Raw genomic sequence first — 14,892 nt, forward strand, 5'->3', positions numbered from 1 at the left:
CCTGTGTTAATATTAAAAATTTTAATTTATAACTAAATACAAGGACAAAAAATTGAAAGTTCCCTTACGATTTTAAAAATAACTAAAATTTCTATCACACAAACGAAAAAAGAGCATATTTATGATTCCCTAATTCTCTCCCCGATAATTTTCCCGGAAAACGACGAAGCTAATTCAAACTTTCATCCGTTATAGACCCAAATTTCCTTCTATAAAAACTATAATTAGGCATAAAATAAGAGTTTAGTGAAAGGCGGTGAGCCCCAAAACTATATTTTGGTGATAAATGCACAGAAAACCTTTCTATACTCTAGATTACATTACACTACATTCAAATATATATTTATAACTGGGTAGTTAAATCGAGGTGAATAGAAGATGGAGAGCCAGGTGGTATAGACTGTGATGGGATCGTGCCATATGCCGCAACTTCTTTGGGGGTAATGCTATCTACGAGCCTACTAATTAATTCCCGGCTTTGTTCTAGCAGAAACCCCCAGTGGAAGCCGGCTCGCCCCCCGGAGCCCAAACGGCTTTTAAATATTGAGCCGGCAACAGTATCCGAAACTTCAAACGTCAAAAAGTGGTCATTATTTTCGGGATTTTACATTTTTAATTCTAACTCATAAAAAAAAAAATAAAAGACATTTTTTCAATAAAAAAAATAAAGAAGTTTACGACCGGTCTGGGCTATAAAGTCAAGGGTAGTTTTAGTTGGACATATACATAGCAGCAGGTAAATTTTACACAGGGGAATGGAATACAAGCATAGCAAAGAGAAATGCGGTGCCAGTTCGTGTAACTGACACCGGTCATTTCTCGTGCCCCTCATCTCATTTTGTTTCGCCTACTCTTCTTTTTATTCCCCTTAACCAAAATGAAACTGCTTCTAAATAATCGTTTTATCCGTCCCGTGCTCAATATTTCTGTTCGGCTCTGTTGTCTTCCTAATTCGTTGGTACTTTTCGAAAGCGGTTGGTTGCTTTTGTGCTTCAGGTTGCTTTTCACTGAATTATGTGTTTGCTCTCTTGATTGTCAATGATCCGTGGCCAAGTAGTTGGTCGTTGATTCTGTAGGGAGGAGACTCCCTCGTTATTTATCACTCAATCACCGGGGACAGATAAATTTAAACAGATACGTTTCTACACGCGGTGATATAACTTTGAAAATTCTAAATTTCTGAAGAAATAATAAACTAATCAACTGTTTGGCCTTAGAATCTTATAGAGGATGCAAATACAATTGAATTGGGATATAACAATCATTAGAAAAAAATGTATCGAAAGTTTTAAAGCCTAATCTGACTTACAATTGACACGCAAAGATGTAACTTTAAAAATTCAAAATTTCTAAAGAAATAATAAATGTATTAACTCTTTGGCCCCAAAACCTTGTAGGAGATGCAAATACAATTCGATTGGTATAAAATGATCATAAGAAATAAATTTATAGGGAGTTTTAAAGCCTTAAGATGTCATAGGTGTAAACGCGGGGATGTAATTTTGAAAATCCAAAATTTCTAAAAAAATAATTAACGAATCAACTGATTGATTTGAAAATCTTGTAGATCCTATAATACAAAATTGATGATTAAAGTGAAATTGGTTTAGTATCGGGTTATTAATAATAAAGCTAATTAACCCTCGGAGTACACATCGAGTACACAGAACTTTACAGTACACACGGGGTCAAATTGACCCCACTTGACTTTCGAAGAATTATATCTCAGAAACTATGCATTTTATCGGAATTCAGGTTATTACATTTTTCGTAGGTAAAATAATGTTCTTTTGAATACAATAATTACTATTCTGAAATAAATAGTTTTTAATGTTGAAAAAATTAATTAAAAACGAATCTATTTTTGAGAAATATTTTAGGATAAAAATGACCTACAGTGTAACCCGAGGGTCAAATATTAGCAAATCCTTGTGTCAGGAAAGAATCGTGATTTATTGTATAAAGAAGCGTCGTTAGATAAAATGAAAAGAACTTGTTATAAATGACATTATCAAACGGGCGGATGATGGGGTTTTAATTATCTATAAAAATAGCAAACTCCCATTTGTCTGAACGAGTTCCTGAGCAAGCAAACCCGGCACCGTCGAGAACTAAACTCTCGGCAACAATTCGCTCAAAGCGATTTAGTTCTTTTGTTCACAATAAAATCCCGTGACTACACTTATATGACTAATAACGTCATCAATCAGAGAGGGACTTTCACACGGTGTGCGTATAAAATACCGTGATGCTGTCATGATACGCGTGCTTTGAATTGGTTATAGTGTTAAAGGTCACGGACATTCTTCTTTATTTTATTTTCATTCTGCTAAATCTCGGCTCTGACCACCGAAGAGCTCTCTGAAGCACCGCGAACATTATCACCCCGACCGAGGCTTTGTGTACCTTATACACATACATATAGTCCACGGTTTTAATTCATCAACTGTTTTTGCTTTTTGCAACATTTCGACTCTATTCACCGTTATTTTTTTTACAAAGCCGTCGATTATTTGATAAAAGTCATAAAATAATCAGATTTCACCTCTTCAAAAATTTTACTTTTGGTCTTTTGCTTTAATTTATAATATTCTGTACAATTATTATTATCAAAATCATTCTATATTTTTTTTTTCACGGATACTATTTCTCCATTTAAAAAAAAAAATTTTTAATCAAAAAAAAAAATTCTTGAACCACTTAAATTTATTTAATTAAGTCAATAAAAATTTCTTAAGAATTCTTCTACTTAATTTAAAATGATACAATTTAAGAAAAAATTTTTTTTTGATTAAAATCAATTTTTTTTTTTTTTTTGGTGTACAAATTTAATTTTGTAAATTTCACAGTTTTTTTTTGTAAATAAAATTTTTTACATGTAATTTCGACCAATAAAAATAAAAAAAAATTTTTTCTTGGCATGTTACGATTAACGATGAATTAAATGGAAAAATAATAAATAATTGAGATTTATAAGGCATTCATTGGTCGATGAGTTTTCTTACTGTTATTAGTTATTATGTTGTACTCTGATGATTATTATTACACTTAGTGGGTTTTTGGTCTGATGATTGTATGGCTATCGGATAATACAAATGGTGTTTTCTTGGGGGTATGCATACAACATCTGTGATAGATATATATTTTAGTATAAGTATAACATAAATAAGTCTATTGTTGTGTCCTGACACGAGTAGCAAGTCGAATACGAATGTGTGTAGGAGCTACACGCGTCACGTCAACACGCCACGCCACGATCAGCTGAACACTGGTAAGAGCTTTCTTGTTACTCCTGACCCACTGAACACACTTTACTTATATTACTTGTTTTGTATTGCCATGCCAGTCTCCACTTTGCATGCATGCCATTTCTGGCGTGTTATAATATAAGTAACTTGCTCTTTACACATTCACGTCTTTATCGTTCAAATTAGCTTCGTTTTACCAATCGGTACCGGAAAAATGTCTGCATCCTGCAGAGATCATTAGTCATCCGTAAACAATCATGTTACGTCATTATCGACCTGCTTTGTCATTTTATACTCAGCCAAAATATAATTGCTGTATTAGATTTTTTACTTTATTATTCTTCAAAGTAATATTCGTTTTTTTTTATTTTTTTTTCAAATATAATTTAGTCAAAATCAATAAATTTATTCCAGAGATGTGCTCAAAATATGTTCAAAAATTTTGTTATGAACACAACTTCTTCACAATAAAAAATTTTGCGTTTGCGTCAATAAAATTTGCATAAAAAAATTTTGTCATAAAAATTAAAGATATTTTTGTATTTGTTTAATAAAAATTTTTAAACACAAATTTTATTGATGCATTGACGCAAAATTTTTTACTTTATAAACTACGAAGCTCAAAAATGAACAAAAATAATAATTGTAACTTAAAAGAAAAATCTTATCAATTTTCGCACGAATTGCCGCCGAGTGAATCCTAAGCGACGTGATTCTGATTAAAAATTCAAGATTAAGATTTTATTTTTATTGGAACGCTTCGAGGCCAGTGTAATAAAAATCCAGAGCAACGCTCATGTATTATGATTACGCTTATATTAAATTAAAATTAGTGCAGTTGAGTAATTAGATGAAGGGCTTACTTCTCAGCGATAATATCTGGGCTTTAGCATGCATAAGTCAGGTTTAGTTGGTGTAAGCCCGGTATAAAACTCCTGGATCTTTAATATTTTGAATTGTTTCCCTTTGTTGTGAATTGCGAGATTGGATGTCAAGGTGCCATAACAATCTTGCTAATGATAATGACGAATCACCATCACTCTTTCTGCGATGCGCTTCAATTGTTGCAGGATGCTCGAGACTGTGGGTGTAAGTCTTGCAAAAATTTTCATACATGTAATATGTGATATGTGATATGCAGAGCACGAAGAAATTACATTATAGGTCTTTACGACTCTATTAGTTCAGGTTTATGTTTACCTTAGATAAAAAATTTCTGTTTTATTATTTAATGGCGTTCTCTTGGAGAGATCTTCAAGAGTCCTTAATGCTTGGCGAAATGAACTTCTGATCGCTTCCAGCATTTCGCATTAAATGAATTAACGCCCGTGCAGCACGACAGAGAAAATATTTGTGCCGCTAAAATGTAACAGTTATTATTATTATTATTATTATTATTATTATTAATTAAAAATTAATAATGATAACGATAATTTTTTAAGACAAAATAATAATTTTAACCCAAATCGAAATTTAAATCGTAGATTCAATGTATTGAACGTTTAAATCATAATTTGAACGTAATGGACGTTAAAAACGTATGACGAACGTATCCAACGTATTATAAATGTGAAGAGAACCGATAATAGGTGAAAATAAGTAATATTAAAATTACTGAAATAATTACACATGCTTGAAACGTACATAGACAAAAAAAAATTTTTTTCAGTTATGTTAGAGAGATTTTACATTTCGTAGCTTAAATTTACCATTTGTTTCTATGGAAATGCTTTTTTTTAATTTTTTACCCTCGGAATGGTTTCTAAAATTGTATATAATTTTATAAAATATCATTCATATGATTTTATACTAAAAATGGCCTCACAAATATGTATATAAAATAATAATTTTTTGTACAATGTCATAAAATTTTAACAAAATACGTTCAACATACGTTTTGAACGCCCATTACGTTCAAATGACGACTTTAACGTTTAATACGTTAAATCTACGATTTAAATTGTGACTCGAGAATAATTAAAAAAATTATTATTATTATTATTATTAATTTTTAATTGCGAATGATTAATAGAGATTAAACTAGATCAAACGTTGGATAATTAAAAATGGGATTATTGGTGATCTGATGGCAGGTGGAAGAAAACAGCCAGCTGATCTTGTACTTATGCCTCATATTAGGCTCATAAGTAGGCGCAATTAACTGCTGTTTAAAATCGACCAGTTTTATAGTGCACCGATCTAGAAGTATAAAAAATATCAAGTCACTTGCACCGCTGGACAGTAGACGTGACACAACATCTGCACGGACCACCAATGTTTTACTTAAGCGGCGCCGTCTTCCACACGTAAATCGTCCGTTTATAAATAAGAGTGACCGATACGACAGCTGGTTCCACAATCAAGATGTAATTGAAAGTTTTATGGTTAAACGGCGAATTACGTGATTGACAATTCAAGAAAACATCAAACTGATTTTAACGTTCATGTTGTGACAGAAATTGAATTATTTATTGAAGATTTGATAATATTTATGGAAATAAATCAGTGATAATATTCATTTTTAGTTTAAAAATTTTTATGAATACAAAATCGAATTATTTAATGAAAATTTGTTTTATTTTGAATAATATTGAAGAAATAAATAAAATTATTGATAATTTTTAGTTGTAAAATTTTTATGGCTACTCTAAAAAATTTTAAATGTTTTTTTATACTTAAAAAATTGACTTGTTTTTATGAAAAATTATTTTATCGTGGGTATAATTCATAAAATCAATGATAAAAAAATTAAAAAAGTTAATTTTTGGTTGTAAACTTTGAAAAACTAATTAAAATTATTTTAAAAATTGAATCATCCAAAGAAGAAATATTTTGACAGGACAAATATTTATAAACTAAATAAAAAGTAAATTTGTCGAGTTTAAAAAATTAGAAATGGACATTACGTGAAAGCGTCACATCGATAACTGAGTGCTTATAATGTTTGCACAGAAAAAAAAAATGTAACGACGTAATCGCACGATACGTACTGTCGCGGAAGATTTATGAGTTACAATCACAATTCTATTTGAATTTAAAACTTTTAAAAACTCAATAAAATCCTCTAGGAGTTTTTTTTTTTTTTAGTCATTATAATTATATTTTAGTAATGACGTTATTTAATTTAATTTAGAATTTTTCTCTATCAGAAACATAACCCCCGGATTAAAATAGTAATTACCCGTTCGAGATACGTTTATTCGGCTAATTTTCTTGTGTGTACACGGTGGCGGGTCAGTGAGACGCGGCCAGGTGCCAGCGATACCAAATGGGAAAAATGCAAATGAGAGTAATAACGAGGAGGTGAGCGTATCTCCGGGTCGTATCTCCATACCTTCTTACTACACATGTACACATCTACACCTATGTAGCTCACACTTACACTTACACTGATAAACTTTAATACCTTCCCTCTGTAGTCACACACCGCAACAACTTTTATGATATATTCAAATCCGCGATATATTGAGCGATCAAATAGTTACTTTATACAAACCGACATCAGCTAAAACTAACGTTGATTTTTTACAGCCATCACCCGGCAATATATTTTATTTTAAATACTAATTTTATTTTACGACTTTGCAACTGAATTTACCCTTTTATCATATCGCCTTTTTTGTATTTTATTTCTCAAGTTTTTTCAAAGAGGAAATTCACTCTTTGATTAAGACAATTTATTACTTTTTTATGGATAATTTCTTTGCCACACAATCTAATTAAGTATGAAAACCTTTTTTGTCATTTTACTAAAATGTTTTTAATCAAATTCTTCAATAATTCTTAGAAATAATGATTTTATTTATTAATTATATTTTAGATGAAAGAAAAATTTACAACCTGACAAATTTACAACTGCAATATCTTTTGAACGAATGGTTCAATTTGGGATTTCTTGACAGCATTTCACGCAGTTTTTCAAGCCAAAAAAGTAGATACAAGGTTTCAAACTGATCGGTTCAAAAGTTTAGAAGTTATTTCAAAAAAACTAAACAAGAAAATTCCTTCTTTCTTTAAATCAGTTGATTTGTTCCAAAAATATCAAAATAAAAATTAAAAAAATTTTTTTAATTCATTATCTTTCTTTGAAAGTTTCAACAGATGTGTCAGAAAATTTTTAATTCATAAATTTAGTTAATTTGAACAAAAATGATAATTTATTTAAAAAATTGTATTTATAAGAAATTTAATTTTTGGTTTCTGAATAGCCTATTTTATAACGTCTTTAAACTATGATAACTTTTGAACGCGTTGTTTGATTTTAATTTTCTCGACGGCATTTTACGCAGTTTTTTATACCAAAAATACCTATATAAGTTTTCAAATTGATCTGTAAATAAAATTAAAAATCATTTGAAAAAAACAAAATATTTTTAAAAATTCTTTTAAGTCTGTAAAATTATAAACAATTTAAGCACAAAATATTAAAAATAATTGAATAATAAGCGAGTTGAATGTTAAATTAGGAATGTATGAATTTGATGAAGCGTACACGTGAGGTGAAAATAACAAATGTGTATAACGGAGAAGGATTATTAATCTGTTTAGCAAAAGTCAGAGTTTATTAATGAAAGAGGCTAGGCACACTCTCTACAATATACACAATGTACAATATATAAATAGTGTGTCGCTATGGCTCTCACGTGGCTATTATATTTCCTTCAAAGCCAGTCACGTTTGCACGCGCCTCAGCCTGAGAGAGACAAGAATTTACACTAATTCTCACTTTAATCATAACTCAAGTAATTAATTAAATCTTTATTATTTAATTTCAGCCAACAAATATTTCGCAATTATACTTAATTCATTACTAAATTATATAATTATTCTGCAATTTCACAAATCCTATTTTACTGTCATTATTGTTGTTGTTCTTGTTCTTCTCGGTAATGAAAAGGCCAGCGTAGGAGGAAGATTATCAACAGTCGAGTAAATAAATGAGCAAGAACAAGAGCGGAGCAAATAAAAAAGCTTTCGAGAGTTGGCTGGAAAAATTCATCCATTGGACTCTAATTAATTTACATAGGAGAGCAGGCGCGATTAGACACTCTGATTCTCACTCGGGGTGAGTCTGCTCAGAGAAAAACAAATCCGGATTATTCGCACTGCCTCTTATCACTTTATAAGACGCCTGATATCTCAAACACGTCAAGTAACTCCCAAGAAATTATCTATTTTCTTTTTAATTTAAATAAAAAATAATTACACTGAGAAAATTAAATTTTTTTTTGTTAATTTAAAGAAAAAAATTAATTGAAAAGTTTTATGGTCAAATTAAAAAAAAAAAAATTTTTTTTCAAGTTCAGATCAAATTTTAAAGACAAAAAAAAATTTTTTTAAATATTTTTTTGAATAATTAATTAAAAATTTTTTAGTCCAAATTTGAAAACAAGTAAATTAGAAGCAACAATTGAAGTTAATAAAACGGCTCGTTAACGGGCAGGGGGTAGAACATTAGTCGAGGCGGTGAGAGATCTCGCGACCTTGTGACCCGGCGTCCGAACGATTTCACGTGTCGATACGGGTGTTCTCCGACCCTCCAGAAATCCTGGAATTAAATCGGCAATGAGAGAAACAAGACGTATGTGAGTGTGTAAGTCGACAAAAATTCCTCGACGGTAACACGGATTATCTTGGAAACATCACGACGACACCCGGCTACAATGAATACCTATTAAAACAGTGTGAACAATACCGGCTACCAGCTGTCTTTTATATATATTTATATATGTGTGTAGTGTGGATGCTGGTACGGCTACTGTTTAAAAAGGAAGAGGTCTGTACCGTGAGCATGAGCCAGAGGTACCTAAAGTGTTGAACCAGAACCCTTTGGGTGATATACTGCGAGATTAACGATACCGCCAACGGGGACGGTGCTCTCACTTCTGGTTTTTACTCGCTTTTTCCTTTTTTTTTATTTTTAAATTAGTATTTATATTAATTATGATGTTATTATTGTATTTCGATTAGATCGTCAGTTAGGAGATGATTTGTGGTTTAAAAATCGAGAAAAAAGGATAAATTTTGCTTCTTGGGCTCAAAAAAAAAAAAAATAAATTTCTAATTTAATCAAGCAAAAATTAAACTTTCATTTAAATTTATAGAATTGAGCCTTTCAATTTTATAAATTTTATCGTTCTAACTTTTTCTCTCACTTTTCGCTTTTTAGTTCTTTATTTATAAAATACATTTTTATACCAATTATAATATCACTATTACTGTTGTTTTTGAATCAATGATCAGTTAAGAGATGATTTATGAATCAAAACTAAAAACAGAAGTTAATCTTTCATTTTCTGCCTTTGAAAAAGGATTCAAAAGAAGAAATTATTCCTAAAATCGTCTAAAAATGGAATTTCTCTTTTAATTTTTTACCTTATATTTATTAAATTTTCAAATTAAAATAAATTTTATCTCTTTAACATTCAAAAATTCTCCAAAAAAAAAGTTGAACTCTTCATTTTTAATATTTGTAAAACAAAAACTTACCTTGAAAGTAGCTCTTGGTCCTCAAATAACTGACACTGAGCCTGAGAATACTGAGCCGATCGAGTTTGCTGAGGATATTCTGCTCAAAGGGCAGCAAAGAGGCGAGAGTGTCCAGCTCGGCGTTCAATCTCTCGCGATGTCTCTTGCTGGGGTTTGATTTGGTAACTCCGTCCTTCTGAGGGGGCTTGAGGCTGAAACAGAGTCCAAAACCCCAAATTAATTATTTCTGAAGCAGTATTCACTCAGAAAGAGTAATAACAGTCCTTAGGAGGTTATTAAAGCTTAAATTAATATGCAAAATTGAAATTTAACGGATCGGTCGCGGACTGTTTGTTTAATTGAAGCGTTACCCGGTTAGTTTACGAGACGTGGACCGGACAAAAAAGAGCAAGAGTTAGCAGAGTCTCTGGAGTCAAAGACACCGCCGGGCTGGCTATCATCGTTCCTGGGTGTAGGGTATACTTACGAATAATTATTATTCTAACGTTGGTGCTGCATTTAACGACCTTCATCATTATTATCATCATCATCATCATCAGTAGCATTATATCATCAACACAAGCTCAGATAAGTCTAAGCCCTTTTTCTGTACTTGACTTTACTCGAATAAAATGGACAAAACAAAGCAAAGTAATAAGAAATAGAGCGCTCAAAATAAAAAATGAAGACCCGGAACAAAAAGGTCCCGACCATCCATCAAAATTATAAAAATAAATTTTCATCAAGTGGATTTAATAGAGTAGTAAACCGATTTAATTAATATTACTCGCAGGTTTGTCATTTATTTTTTGTCTCTTCCGAAAAAGGGGATTGGGAATAATTAGCTTTGTTTGAGCAGCTATGAGTGGGAGCGAGACGCATGAAACAAGAGGAGAATGTGTTATGTGTTATGTTGAGCTACAATATATAGTAATATCGCAATATGGTGGGGTCTAATGTCCGAGTTATGGCTGGCTGGTTTTTATTCAGCTTTATTTTTCTCGTGGTTCGTCACCCAACAGTTTTTTGCCGGTTGTCTTTGTCTTTGTCTCGGCTTATCGCTCCTCCCGGGCTCGGTAATGGATTTTGTGTCATCCAATAATTAATAGAGTTCTCGTAGGCGCCATATATGGCGAAATCCCATTCATCACGTTTTCTAACCCCTAAGCATTTTAATTAAAGCCTGCTATGGATTTTTATTTTTAATTGGTAAATTGGTGTGATGTAGAATATAGACACAGTCGATAATTTTTTGGATTTGTGGAAATTTTTGTCAAAGAAAACTATTAATAGCTTTGATTTAATTTTTTTTTAAATGGTATAAATAATTTATTTTTTAACAAAGTAATTAAAGAGGGTTTGATGAAATAAAATTAATTGGAGAATATTTTAGTTGATGTAATTTAGTCCTAAAAAATTATTAATTTTTAATAAATAAATTGTTTCTTGAATTTTTTTTTAATGTAAAAAATCATGATTAATTTAAATCAAAACAAAAATTCCTAAACCAAGAAAATAATTTTAAAATTAAATTTACTTAAAATTACGTTGAAGTTAACAGGCACTTGATGATTTTTTAATTTTATTTAATTTATAAATCTTTTCTGAAAAATAATTTTTTAAAATTTCCACATATCAATTTTTTTTTGCCATAATTTACTGGTTAAGAAATTCTAAAAATGATTAAATATCTTCTAAATTAATTGATTGAGACAATGAAATTATTTTCTTAATTCAAATAAATTTTTTTTTTATAGTGAATTAATAAATGAAAAATCGTAGTAGTAGCAATCTTGGATTGTCGGATTATTCGAGGATGGAAGTGCAGTATGGAATCCTCGAAAATATCAATTAATTAGCGGCGTGAACTCAGAGCTCGGGAGTCACGAGAGATCTTGATAGGAGCCAGCAGATCGATATACTCGGAAACCCTCGTCCGAAGTTAGTGTAAGTTGTGTATCTACTACAAGCACAGCCTTACAGCCGTGTGTGAGGATTACCAGTAGCAGGTCGCACGACTGGCATCTTATCGGCATGCCACTTTCTCAAGGATCGTTAGTAAAAATATACCCACGACTTTGGATTATTTCTGTTCGAGAGTTACGAGTGACCATGAGTAAGCTCATTTTGGACTTCCATACGGAATAATATTATTTCGGCACATACATATCACAACACTTATTCAGTGTTTTGGGTTCCGCTGTAGTTCATGAGGTGACACGGTTTCGAACCAGGTGACAAGCGTCAGACAACCTACCCCCTGCAATACACCACAACATACTACAATGCACTACAGGGTTGCGGTCTAAGTACCTGATGTGGGGTCTACGCATGTAGGATATGTTCCACGTTGTCAAATATTCCGCTGGCAATACAGGCCAGTTGTGCAATTGATTTTAATCTGACCCGCCAACCGTGACACCTCCCTACCTCAATCCTCAATCTAACTCTAATTGTATTACAAGCTAATTTATTTTTTACAATTATTTTTTTTTTGTTATTATTTATACTAGTGAAATTTTATTATTTATTATAAATATAAATATAAATTTTTCGAGTGTCCACCCACGCGAAATCTCCGACTTTGTTAAAGATCTATCGGATATATGAACGTACTCGCGATAAATATCTTAGTCCCGCATTCTTAGATTGTATCAATCTCTGCGCTACCGGAAATTATTTATTTTTTAATAAGTAATTAAAAAATCAAATGAGAATTTTTTTTCTATAAATTTCAGTTAAAATAAAATTTGCAATCATTTTTTTTTTTTTTTTAAGCCAAAAATAAGAAAATTGATATTTTTTATGTAAAAATTTCATTTGAATTGTTTATTTTTAATTTTAAAATAAAAAAAAATACTATATAATACTTTTGAAAATTTTATTGACAATTTTTGGTCGAAAATAAATTTTTGCTAATTTAAGAAATATGATTTTCCCAAATTTTTATGAAAGTTACGATAAATTTGCCAATAATTAGAGAAAATAATGTTTAAATAAAAATCAAATATTTATTTTCTATCAAAAAGTCCGGACCGCCATTTTGTAAGCTCGGATTTACCGAGTAGGACGTTGTCTTGGCAAAGAGAGTTCTCAGTAAGCTTTGTCGGGGTTGTTAGATAGGCTGCAGCGCAAGCGCGACAAGGGTGGGTCCACTATGGATTTTCGAGGGTGAATACCAGGCGCTGTTCTATTCCGGGCGAGCTACACCGGGAATTAAGGACATTCTCACAGGATTTTAAAACAAAAATACAATCTTGTTATTGTCGTGGTCATTATTATTATTAATATTAGATTCTGATAAAATATTCGAGATAAACATACGGACAAAATTGAATAATCATAAGCTGGACGCAATATGATTAAGCGAGTCACGAGAATTGGGGCTAATTAATTTTGGACATAGGTCATAAGTATTTTTTTTTTTTTTTTTTTTTTTTTAATAATCCCTAGTTTATTTTGGTGAGTAATCGTAGGACTAGTTAGTAGACGCCGAATTATTACCACAGTGGATCGTTATCTAACGAATTATGCAGTAGCCGCCATAGAAAACTGGCTATCCATTTATTTGTAAAAAGGGCAGGGGGTCTCGTTATCGATGTTGATCTTACAGTGAGATAACAGTGACCACGTGACCAAGAATTATGACTTATTTTTATTGAAAGACAGCGACTGCTTCATGGGAATATTCCTGCTTTCGGTAATTAACTTTTGGCTTTTAATGCCATTAATTTTATTCATATAATTTTTAATACAATTGTTTTAAATAAATTATCATTTTTGTCTAAATTAATTAAATTTATGAATTAAAAATTTTCTGGCACATCTGTTGGAACTTTTAAGGAAGAAAATGAATATTAAAAAAATTCTTACTTTGATATTTTTGAAACTAATCAACTGATTTAGAGAAAAAAATAATTTTCTTATTTGGTATTTTTAAGATAACTTTTAAACTTGTAAATCGATAAATTCAAAACTCTGTATAGGTATTTTAAGTGTGAGAAACTGCGTAAAATGCCGTCGAGAAATTCTAAATTGAGCCTCTCGTTCAAGAGATATCGCCGTTTTAAAATGGGCTGTTCGGAAGCAATTTCCAAATTTTTTAAAAATTCAGATAAATTGCAAATTTTTTCCAACAGTTGTAACAATGAAACAAATTTAAAAATAAAGTTTGGTAAAGAATAAAAAAATGAATAAATTTACCAAAATTTTGAAAGTAATTACAGTTAAAATACTTATGTGAATAGTCTTTTTTTGTTTGGGGGGTTGCTTTAAATACCCGACACGCGATGGCGCTATTTTTCCGCTTTTACAGTACTCCACAGTGGCTGACATATCCCAGCACAGGTACAGCATCATTATATAATTATCCAAAGAAAGAGAACAGCGGTGGGTTCTTCGTTTCAGCAAAAACACGCAGCGGCAATTCAAGATCGTACTTTCTGGCGCTAATGGGCCAAAGGTATGGCCGCTAAATGCCCTCGTCGTATTTTCTATTCCGTAATTATTCACGGAGGAAGGAGAAACTTTTTCGACATCAATAATACAATTAATACTATAACATAATTAATGCTATGTTCACTATGTTCCAGGATAATTGGAACTTGAAATATCGTATTTAGCGACATTTGTAATTTATTATTATTAAATTAATCGTTGGCTAATAATAGTAATAAAATAATAATAGCCAAAATACGTTGAGAAACAGGACAATGGAATGTTTTGGTGAATTAAAAATTAGTGCGGTTTTTCATGCGAATATTTGGGCACTTTCTCCGGTAGAATAGCCTATCAGTCATCGTTGATCACGAGAGTTGGGCCAAATGTTATTGGCGCCGAAAAACAGAAAGCGTATATAGGACTCGTGCTGAAACGGCACAGCTAACGCCTCGACAAAACCACAAACCACCAATTTCTGTTTGGTTTCAACCCCATCCAGCACGGCGCAGTGAAAACATCTGGCGGATTCTTTCCGTGACAGGATGTCGAAAAATGTTCCTCACATTTCATTTTTCACATTCTATTCGACACACAAAACATATGAGGAAAAATAATGCATGGATATTAATAAATAAATATATCACCAGTTGGTCTTCCGGACCACTTTCTCCGGCATAGAAATTGTTCAAGCAACCTGGCGTCGATGACGATCAAAAGTTACCGATCACCATTATCT

General features: G+C 31.4%; 1 protein-coding gene across 3 annotated transcripts in view; it reads right to left on the reverse strand.

The window, feature by feature from the left end:
- Ss (aryl hydrocarbon receptor spineless) overlaps positions 1-14,892 on the reverse strand; it is a 93,012-nt gene that overhangs the window by 34,072 nt on the left and 44,048 nt on the right. For all 3 annotated transcript variants that reach the window (XM_074249552.1, XM_074249560.1, XM_074249543.1), the window contains exon 2: positions 9,738-9,928. Coding sequence is in view for 2 of the 3 variants with exons in the window: in XM_074249560.1 (XP_074105661.1) it covers positions 9,738-9,928 (191 nt within the window). In the remaining variant the exon portion in view is untranslated. The remainder of the gene's footprint in view (positions 1-9,737; positions 9,929-14,892) is intronic.

This window comes from Cotesia typhae, unplaced genomic scaffold (assembly GCF_013202065.1).
Source record: "Cotesia typhae breed Kobodo isofemale line unplaced genomic scaffold, CoteBio_Ctyphae contig_119, whole genome shotgun sequence".
Taxonomy (NCBI): Eukaryota; Metazoa; Arthropoda; class Insecta; order Hymenoptera; family Braconidae; genus Cotesia; species Cotesia typhae.